This window comes from Lipotes vexillifer, unplaced genomic scaffold, assembly GCF_000442215.2.
Source record: "Lipotes vexillifer unplaced genomic scaffold, Lipotes_vexillifer_v1.1 scaffold137, whole genome shotgun sequence".
Classification (NCBI taxonomy): domain Eukaryota; kingdom Metazoa; phylum Chordata; class Mammalia; order Artiodactyla; family Lipotidae; genus Lipotes; species Lipotes vexillifer.
The window spans coordinates 3,208,792-3,219,852 of record NW_006775780.1 but is presented as its reverse complement, the minus strand read 5'-3'; the positions used below and the strand labels follow the sequence as shown (position 1 = coordinate 3,219,852).

Genomic DNA, 11,061 nt, shown 5'->3' with positions numbered 1-11,061 from the left:
AGAACTGGGGCCATATTTTGCAATAAATCTACCACAGGAGTTTAAAAAGTGTGTATTCTATGACTCCATAAAATAAAAGAGGAAGAGAGAGTGAATGGGATAGGAGAAGTCAGAGTGAGAAATAGAAATGCAGCTGGCACAATATTAACCTGTCAAAGCTGCTTGATGAACACATTGCATTTTACTGAACTGCTCTCTATATTTTTATGTATATTTGGAAATTTTCCATACTATAAATTAAAATATGCATATTATATATTTCTAGGTATAAAGGTCTTTGTCTAGGTCCACTAGGTCAAAGATGTTGTTTTATTCAAATTTTATATATTCCTAGCTGTTTCCCAATTTGTTCTATCACTGTAACTGTTGGCTCATCATGGGCAGAAACATTTCTGGAGCATGTTTGAGAAGCCTAGAGGTAAGTGACCTACAGCTACCTCCATGTCCCTTGCCCCAACCCCTTCTCCTAGAGGGTATATGTTGAACAGGTTTGTCCTGAAACTTGTGGGTGTATCTGGGAACTGCATATTATTAGTCATTTTTGTTTGGAGATTTCTAAGACAAGAAGCTTGTCCAAGTTCCCTGAATGAGGATTAGGGGTTCATGGTGGGATTAGAAATGAGATCCCCATGTCCATTTCTATGACTTTCAGCATTTGGAAGAGGATTGTTAGTTCCTGTGCCCTTAGGTATCTTGATATTGGGGGTAGCCACTGGGCTGTCTTGGTGATAACTGGCTAAACAATTACATACATTCCCAGAGGGAGTAGGTAGTTTATGATTCACATGGGTCATAGGAAAAGTGGCTGCCCCTCCTTGGGTCCTTTGTACCCAGGAGCAAAAAGGGATCTAACTCATGTCCTAGGTAAATATTTGTCTTTTTCTCTTTACTTATTTTCTATATACAATTTAAGAATTATTGACATTTTTCATTTATTTATAATAATATATATGGACTGAAAACTGTAATAATTTTTTTTTGATGCAGTCCTGTGACAAGGATCTCAGGTCAGGTGATAACATGCCAAGTTATCAGAATACTTTGAAAATATCATACTTATTACCATTACTGATGAAGTAGAAGCAATAATACAGCAGAGATAGGAGACAACTACCTGTTACCAAGCTCTGAAACTGGCCATTCCTCTTCTTTATTGCCACTTTTTGATACACCACTTACTTAACAGGTTGACCTCTGGCTCTTGAAGAGCCCTTTGTTTTCCCTCCTAATATCATGTTGGAATTTGCAAGAACAGTGGTTCTTTTGGTTCACTGCATTCCACTGGGACCCTTCCAACTCCAGCTCATTAGAAACACCCCCGAGTCTGAGGACTAACTATTATGTCATATGTCATAGCAATGAAGTAATGGTGACAGGCCAAGGCAAAAACCAATTTTATTTTTGCTGCTTTGAGAAATTTCTCATATTGTTGAAAATGTAACTCCCACCTTTCAAGTAAAAATTATTACATGTAGATTCTCAGGATCAAAGAACAAGTGAAAACTTGTTAGATGGGGTCCACCCAGATTGAGTTGAGGAGACTTTTGAATAGATGACCATCCTCTCTTGGTTAGGCTCCATCTTTCTGATCCTTTCAGGTGTGTCTCATATTAAACATCTTATCCTGGAAGGATGTGAGTGAGAAGACTGCAAGGAATTTCACCAGAAGCTCTATCATCTACTTTTTAGTTTAAACAGATAAGTCTTTATATCTTTTATACTGACTACAGCTGTCCCCTTTTTGAGATAGTCTTGGAGAGAAAATTGCTAATTTGGAATAGGTATACTTCTGTAAGTTTATATCAAATAAAAATTTTCCATTAAATATTTCTCTGTATTCCAGTTTTTGAGGAAAGCAACTCAATTTTTTACTCTCAAGTTTCCTTTATCCTCCAAAGTACTTTTCAGTGAATAGATTGAAAATTAATGAGTGCCATTATCTACAAACTACTAATTTTAGATGCAATCCTTTTTATATATCAACTCCCTCTCCCAAACAATGCTCTTGGCCAGTCTTTTTCAAATTGCAGTGAAGACATGTTTTATAGCTCTGTTCTGAATCAGGAGACCCAGTCTTCCCTGATCACAATCTAAATGTCTATAGTCAGATAACATAGAGGTAAAGAAAGTTCCAACATCCAGTAGGGAGAATATCAACAAAAGCCTTTTATCTCCTTTTTATTTTATTTTATTTATTTAATTTGTTTTTGAATTTTATTTTTTTATACAGCAGGTTCCTATTAGTTACCATTATCTCCTTTTTAATGCTCTTCTCGGTTTAGTGTTTGTGAGAAGATGGTTTGTGGAATGTTGTATGCTGGGTTTTTTTTCCAAGAAAGCATCCATAGTTTTCATTACCTTCTTACCAAAGTATGTAATCCATAAAAAGTTTGGAACTCTTCCAAGAGCATAATGTTATTTACTATTACAAATGCATTAATTTAAAAAAATACTATACATAGGGAATAAAGGAAAAGAAAGAAAGAAATGTTTACTTAGTACTTGAGTACATTATAGAAGTGACACATTCTCAGTCACCTGGTTTCTAAATTTCAGGGTAAACTGATTCTCTTTTTTTCTTATGCTCAATAATTCTTAATTCCTTCAGAGAAGCAGTGTATTAGTCAGATTTTGCTGCAGTAATACCACATAACAAACAGCCCCAGATTCTCATGGGCTTACACTGACAAACATATATTTTGTGCTCATAGATCTGGGGTGAATTTGATATATGAACAAAAATTAAATAGAAAACCAAAATTGGTCTTTCATTCAAAAGTTGATGATTCTGAAGAAGAAATGCAAAATCATGCCACCAGATAAACAAAATCAGACCAAACCCACGTGGTGCACCATCTTAGCCATCTCTCTGGAGTTGCTCTGTCAATTCTTCTCAAAAACTATTTTCTTTATCCTCTTGTTTGTCAAATACTAGGCTTATGTCCTGGAACAGAAATTACATCTAAAATAAAACTCAGCATCTTCACCATTGTTTACCTCTCTAACACCTGCATATCTACCAAATACGTTGTTCATGTTAACCTTATTCATATATTTATATCACAACCCAAATTTCAAAGTTATCTTCAGGTCCTTCATGTTTTTCACTCCTCTAACTCAACAACATATAGAATTACCTTCACCATCTTTCACACATGGTTGATTCCCTCTACTGACACTTTTTAAAAATTATCAACACTCAGTTTTCCTCCACTGCCCAGTTCAGCTCAGTTCAGGTCATTTTTACCTTTTTTCTCATTTACCTCTCATTTTGGTCTCTTTCCTAGACTAACGAAATTGTTTCCTAACTGGTCCCTTTGTTTCCAGTCTTCCCTAATGTTTAGTCTATTATACTCATGATACAAGAGTTCCCACAGGAATCAAATTCCTTAGTTTTAATTTCAAGGTTCTTAAAACTCTGGTTCCACCTGAAGTTCAGAACCATTTAATGACAAATTGGACACCAAATTAAAAGTGGTCTCTGTCATACACTGGGTCACCATCTAAATGAGAATTCAGCCATATGAAAAAAAAACAAGTCTGAGAGAAACAGAATGTTTATCATGTTCTGGTGAATATACTGCATAGGACTTGGATTGATGAACAACGTTTTGTTTTAATGTGTATATATTCATTTTAATAGTTATGAATTATTTTTTAATATGTTCTAAAAATGTGACTAGTCTATTAAAGTTATGGTTGCTTAGATAGTGTTAGTCAGAAAGAAGCTTAAATAAGAACAATATTAGGTATAAATCAACTTAGAGAAAAATAATTAATAATAATAAGGGTAAACAAATATGGAAAAATTGGGAAAGTGACAAGTTTTGCAACTGGTCTACATATGGGAAAAACAGGAGATAAACCTTGAAAGACAAATTGGGACACACTAGGGGTATTGTACTTTCATATCAGACTGATTTTAGTCTGTTTCCCCCACAATGGAGGATCTCAAAAGGGGTAAGTGTACCAGGTTTTGCTGATTAATACAGTCCAAAAAAGTTACTGTCTTAAAACAACAATCAATTATTATTTAGCTCCTGATTCTTAGGGTCAGTAGTTTAGGCTTGGTCTCTGCTGGGTGGTTCTTCTGGTCTTGGCTGAGCTTGTTCATCTACCTGTGACCAGTGGCTGTGCTGGCTGGGGGCAGGGTGGTCTAGGAGGGCATCCACTGGGGAAGCTTATCTCTATTCTCCTGGCCTCATCTTCCTGCAGAGCAGTGATACACACGCAGACACACAGACACACGCACATGTGTATTATTGTCTTTATCTACTCATCCTAATATATGCTTAGGTTGTTTCCATATCTTGGCTATTGTGAATAATGTGGCAATGAACATGGGAATGCAGTTAATTTCCTTCAGCTATATATCCAGAAGTGAGATTGCTGAATCCCATGGTAGTTGTATTTTTAATTTTTGAAGAACCTCCATATTGTTTTCCATAGTCTCTGTGCCAGTTTACAGTCCCAACAGCAGTGTAGAAATGTTACCTTTTCTCTACATCCTCACCATCACCATCCTCACCATCACTTGTTATTTTTTGTTTTTATTGATAAAAGCCATCCTAATAGGTGTGACTTGTGGTTTTGACTCACATTTCCTTAAGGATTAGTGATGTTGAGCACATTTTCATGTACCTGTTGGATATTTGTATGTCTTCTTTGGAAAAATGTCTATTCTATTAATCAAAAAAAATTGTTTTTGCTATTGAGTTGTGTGAGTCCCTTATATATTTTGTGTATTAACCCCTTATCAAATACATGATTTACAAATATTTTCTCCCATTCTGTAGGTTGGGTTTTCATTTTGTTGATTGTTTCCTTGCTGTGCAGAGCTTTTTTTTTTTTTTTTTTTTTTTTAAATTTTATTTATTTTTGCTGTGTTGGGTCTTCGTTTCTGTGCGAGGGCTTCCTCTAGCTGTGGCAAGTGGGGGCCACTCTTCATCGCGGTGCGCGGGCCTCTCACTATCGCGGCCTCTCTTGTTGCGGAGCACAGGCTCCAGACACGCAGGCCCAGTAGTTGTGGCTCACGGGCCTAGTTGCTCCATGGCATGTGGGATCCTCCCAGACCAGGGCTCGAACCCGTGTCCCCTGCATTAGCAGGCAGATTCTCAACCGCTGCGCCACCAGGGAAGCCCTGTGCAGAGCTTTTTAGTCTAATTTAGTCTCACCTGCTTATTTTTGCTAACTTTTCCTTCTTGATGGAGGAGCTGCAAAGTCACATTTTAAAGGGTGCGGATATAAGGAAGAGTGAAAATTTGTGTTCAAACACAACATGCATATTTTAGGATGATTCATTCATTACAAACCATTAAATGCCAAAATACTATAGAATTAATGGCCATCAAGAGGGATCCAAGGCATACTCACCATTGAGAAGGTTAATATAATGATAGGTCAGGGAAAAATAATGTGAGACTGAGCTGGGGCAGTGGGGGTGTAAAGGATGTTTGAGGTATTGTAAAAGGAGAATCCCAGAATTTGTCAGGGTGGTGTTATTAAGGGGTATATGGTGTGGTGAAGGGTGAGGATAGAAGCTGTGCTCCTGAACAACCATTGGAGGATGATGCCATTAGTCCAGATGATAGATGGGAGCAAAGGAGGCTTGGTTAGGGTTGATGGTAGGTGGAAGAGTTGAGATGCTCGTGTGTTATCTATGTAGCTGTGTCCAGAAAGAAGTCTGAAATTTGGACCTGGAGTGCAGGACTGAAATCAAGAATGAAGATGTTAAATTTGGGGGTCATTAACATTTTGGTAAGAACTTGCATGCATAGGAGTCAATATGGTGCAGAAACAGCATGTTTCTTGTACCCCAGCCATGCTGTACTTTGTGCACAGTGGATGCCAAATTAATAATTGTCTAGCCGTCAGCCAAAAGAAGTGCAGTCTCCTCACCTTCTTCAACACCCAGGGTCAGGCCATGCCGTTTCTTGATGAGCTGATTGTAATGTAAGAAATTATAATAAAAGTCAAGTAGATGCAGAGCCTGATGTATTGAATTTTTTTTGAGCATCAGCTCTGTGGGTTCCTGAGCCCAGCTCTTTCCCTCATGAATCTTGACAGTCGCCTTCTGAATGGGGTACTCCTGTCCACCTCACAGACGAAGGGCCTGAGCTTTACAGGGCCTTAGCACTTCTGAATGTTTTCTAGGTCATGGCACACATGGAACATGACACTAGTTATCCTGACCACTGGGGGAAATGAAGGAGGCTTGAGGTTATGGGTCCGAAGACCAATCAATCTGCCCCGGTGGCTGAGGACATCAATATCTTGGCACACATGTTATAGGCATGCAGCACCACAGTGGGCCTCAGCCCACCAGCAGGGAAATTCTGGGTTAAATAAACTGCCCAGAGTAGCAGAGCTAATAAGGAGCAAAACTATGATAAGAATTCAGTTTTGCTTGACTCTGAAGTTCAGATTCTTTCCACTACTTCATGCAATGACTCTGCCTGGGTTTTAGGATTGATAGACTATAGGGATGGTTTATCATTTGGAAGATAACTTGAGACTATAGGCAAAGATAATGATGTCCTTTGTTTTTTAATCCCTAAAGTCAGTTAAATATTATGGGATAAGCAAACAATAATGATATTTCTCTTTCTTCCAGTTTATATAATATTCTAAAGTGGTAATTACTAAGATCACACATATTAAGGAAATGAGCCATTTATTCTCACTATACAGTGTATGGGCTTGTAGATATATCTTAATGGCCACCATATGTATTTTAATGTTTTATTTTATTTTATTTCTGAAATATGTTTTCCATTTCAAAATGTCCATTAATTTCATTGAAATAAACAAATCTTGGTTTAAAGAAATGAGGTGAATTACATTATTATAAAACCAGGGGGTTTCCCTGGTGGCGCAGTTGTTGAGAGTCCGCCTGCTGATGCAGGGGACACGGGTTCATGTCCCGGTCCGGGAAGATCCCACATGCCGCGGAGCATCTGGGCCCGTGAGCCATGGCCGCTGAGCCTGCGTGTCTGGAGACTGTGCTCTGCAATGGGAGAGGCCACAACAGTGAGAGGCCCGCCACAGACCCCACCAAAACAAAACAAAACAAAAAAGCAGGGATTTTTGATAGTTTTGACTCTCTGGGTGACACATTGGACTCTTCTCCAAGGGAAACTCATAATGAGAAGCCTGTCTTAGGCACAGGCTGAGTCTGTACTGGGCACTGGATGGGGATGGCCATCCATGAGCCACATCCTTATGTCTCTGCCCTTAATACTTAACTCATTCTGTTGTGCCCTTACAGATAATGTGGAGAAAGTATACTTACTCTGCTTATAGTTACTTTCCTCTTTTTCTTAGAGAATGGTCATGATTCAATAGAACACAAGAACGTGGCCTTAGACACACTTGGAACAGAAATTTGCATTTACTTTTTTGTATCTGTGTGATTTGGAGCAAGTGACATAACTTCTCTGACTTTCATCTGTAAAATGGAAAAGGAATACCCACCTCCCCCTCATAGAGTTTCTGTGGGAATTAAATAAAGGTAATGGTTATAAAATACTTCCCTTAGCTCGTGGCTTACAGATACACTAGTGTGGTAACAAAGGTGATGACATGATGGAGGTGGTGATTGTAGAGGTGGTGACAACAGTTGTGGAGGTGATGGCTTGGGATGCTGGTGGGTGGTAGAGTTAGTGGGGGTAGTGATGATGACAGAAGTGGTGACAGTGGTGGAGGTGGCCCTGGAAGTGGAGGTAGAGGTGGTGATGGAGCAGCTGACGGAGGAAGTCATGGTGGAGGTAGTAGTATTGGTAGTGGAAGTGGAGGTGTTGCTGGAGTTGGTGGAGGTTGTAATGGAGATAATGGGGGTGGTGATGGTGGTGGTGGAGGCAGGGATAGAGATGGTGCTGGTAGAGGAAGTAGAGGTGGTTTGGGAGAAAATGGTGTAGGTGGAGGAGGTGACAATAGTGGAGTTCATGGAAGCAGAGGTGGTAGTGGTGAAAGTAGAGTGAAACATTAATGGTGGAGGTGAGAGGAGGTGGTGGTAGTGGAGGGTGGTTGAGGTAGTAGAAGCGATAGTAGTGGTGGTGGTGGTGGTGGTGGTGGTGTTAAGGGGTATTCGTGGAGATGGAGGGGAGGTGGTGATGGAGACAGTGATGATGGTGGTGGTGGTAGGGTGGTGATGGAACTGGTGATGGTGGAGGTGGTGGTAATAGTGGTGGAGGTGATGGTGGAAATGGAAATGGGGGTGGTAGTAGTAGAGGGGCTGTTTGAGCTGCTGATGATAATAGTAGAGGTAGAAATGAAGTTGGAGGTGGAGGTGATGACAGGGAAGATGGAGGTGGTGGCGGAAGTGGAAGTGACAGTGGGAGAGAGATGACAGTGATCACGTAGGTGGTCCTGGAGGAGGTACTGGTGGGATAGAGAAGGCAGAGGTGGCAAAGCAGCATGGTGATATCTACAAGGAGCAGGGCAACTGGAACACGTGGCTAATCTTCTATCCTAAGAAACTGAGAATGAAGGATGGAGACTGTCTATCCTCAGGACAGCTTTGCTTTAACCAGGAGAGATTCAGTTGACACTGGGTGAAAAAATGGCACCTCTTCCCAGTTAATCTTGCAAACTGGTATCATCTGAGATTCAAGACTAAATTCCTTTTACTTTCATGACCTGTTGCCACCCTCTGCATTTAATTTCCCATCCTTTAAATCCACTGTTGGTTGGATGGTGAACTCACGTGTATAGGTCACAGTAAACTCAAATCCGTCTTGTAGCCGCTTGTCAGCTTACCTGGCTCTTAACGCATGAATCCTTGTGGTAAGATGATTGATTACCTGAGCTCATGTGGTCCTTCTTTGGACCTTCCGCCATTGCTAAGGCGTGCCGGCTTGACCCTGTGTGGATGTGAACCATGTAGTGTGTCTGGTCATTGTCCTCCCGGTATATAAACCCACAGAAGACCCAGCCTTGCAGCTCTGACTCATGGCTCCTCGGTCCTTATGTTCTCTTTTGCTCTTAAAACTGTTGTTTCTTGAGCTGCCCAAGGCACTGATTTCTAGGTCAGTGATAAAATTCCACCCAGTTAAGCCACATATATCATTTCCTCCACCACTTTCCAAACAGCGTTTCTTGGACTGCGCCAGCCAGCCGTGGGCTCTGTGGCCGGCATCAGCAGAGCCCACTCCTTTCTGGCAGCCCACTTCCTTTGCCAGTTCAGAAGGCCACGGCCGCACGGCCCCAGCACCATGATCTTGCATGAACACTGGGGACCTGCCAGGCTTCCCAGAGTCTCATACGGGCAGTGTTTGTGCTTGCCTTTCATGTTGGCAGGTCTGAGAATTTCCACCGCTGTTGATCCACCTCACACAGTCTGGAAACACACCGGGACCTGTGTGTTTCCTCAGGGTGGGGATGTCTCTGGAAAACATTTCTGGTCCCAAACTGTGGGACGTGTGCCCTGTCAGGACCCAGGACCTTTTGGGAAGTGCCTGCTTTGTGCCAATTAAAAGTGTTTTATTGTTCAGAGCTGGGCTACTGGCTGAAGCTCTTCTTTCATCAGCCCCACTTTGTTAAGCATTATTGCACTCACTAATCTTCTCTCCTTGACAGCTCCTGGCCAACAGAATTACAAGTTCAAACTATGGAAACAAAATGCTTTTTATTTATTATACTCTTAAGATGTTTTCAATAAGGCAGACAGCGTCTACTTTGCCAAGTGGGTGTTGTGACTTTCCAGAGGTCTGGCTAGTTAGCAGCCTGCCAGTGAAAACACATGCTGTCCTCCAGCCCTTTGGTGGGTGTCCTTCACCTCGGACGGAACCTCCTCCATTATCATGTTTGGCCTCCAGAGGAGACAGACAGAAATACTTTGAACCAAGACGAGCAGTTCTGTAGAGTAATACTGTCGAAGATGATTTGTCTGGTCCATGCTTTGACTACTTCTGTCCTTCCCTTGCAAGATCATAGCAAGGGAATAATCATAGCAGCTAATGTTTATTGAGCATTTACTATGTGCCAGGCACTGGGCTGAATGCTTTATGCAGCTTATCACATTTAGCCTTCCAACTGTGGCAGGAGGCAGGTACTGGTCTTATCATTCTTCTTTTATAGATGAGGAACCAAGGCACAGAGAAGTTAAATGATTTCCCCAAGTCACACAGCTGGTAAGTGATGGGTTTGGGATTTGAATCTACTTAACCACTCCATCAGACTAGCTCCTGGGTTTGGTGACTAAACACGAGAAAACAGGCAAACACAATACTAGTTAACTAGAAGCGAAGATTTGGTTAATGAGTGGAAGGATATCTCTTGGCCTTTCAACCAAGCAAATACATTTTTTGGGGAAGTGAAAAGGGAGATTCTCTCTGCTCCCAACCTTAAGAAGACCTGCGAAAGCCCCCCTTTTGGCCACAATGCCTGCCGTGGCCACAGCTCCAGGCCTGCAGGCAGCCCAGATGACCCTCTTTCTGTCTGGAGGCAATGCCTCTTTGGTTGCCCGATTCTTCTGTTTGCTCTCCCCTGAAAGATTTACAGTCTGTTTCCATGAAGCTTTCCTCCTTTCTCCCTTTCATGCCTTGTATGTTTGGACTTGTCCAGTTTGGGGCAGGGGGTGAGCATCAGAGAAGTCCACTTCTTGAATCACCTTAAAGGTGCCTCTTGGTGAGTTCCAAGGAAAAAGAGATTATTTCTAAAATCCTTAGGTTGGGGCAGCTGCACGTGAATTGATTTATTCACAAGCCCAAACAGGTGTCTTTACATTAGGCGGTCAAGGGCAGGAAGTTGCCCCTTGTGGTTTCAACCAGGTGAAGGGAAGGGAAGGGAGAGTTGGTGTGGAACAGACAGGCTTTCCCACAACTAACTTCTTGTTGGATGGATTTGAAACAGAAAATTTCCACTGCTATCCAGGGAATGTATGTGAAATCGATTAGCATTTCTGGCACCACCAAGGACAAACTGGGCAACTGTATTCAGTTCAGAGACATTTTAGATCTTGCAACAGGATACCTGGGAAGCATCTCAGAGAACACTGATGCCTTTTAGAGACATTATCAGGCTGCCTGTGATGCTGAATCACCATTGGTATTCACGGTAAAA

General features: G+C 41.4%; 1 protein-coding gene across 1 annotated transcript; it reads left to right on the top strand.

Annotated features, from left to right (window-relative positions):
• Nucleotides 1-7,639: 7,639 nt before the first annotated feature.
• Nucleotides 7,640-7,987, top strand: LOC103091258 (ctenidin-1-like). The gene has a single exon (XM_007450210.1). The coding sequence runs from the start codon at nt 7,640-7,642 to the stop codon at nt 7,985-7,987; it is 348 nt and encodes a 115-aa protein (XP_007450272.1).
• The last annotated feature ends 3,074 nt before the right edge of the window (nt 7,988-11,061 follow it).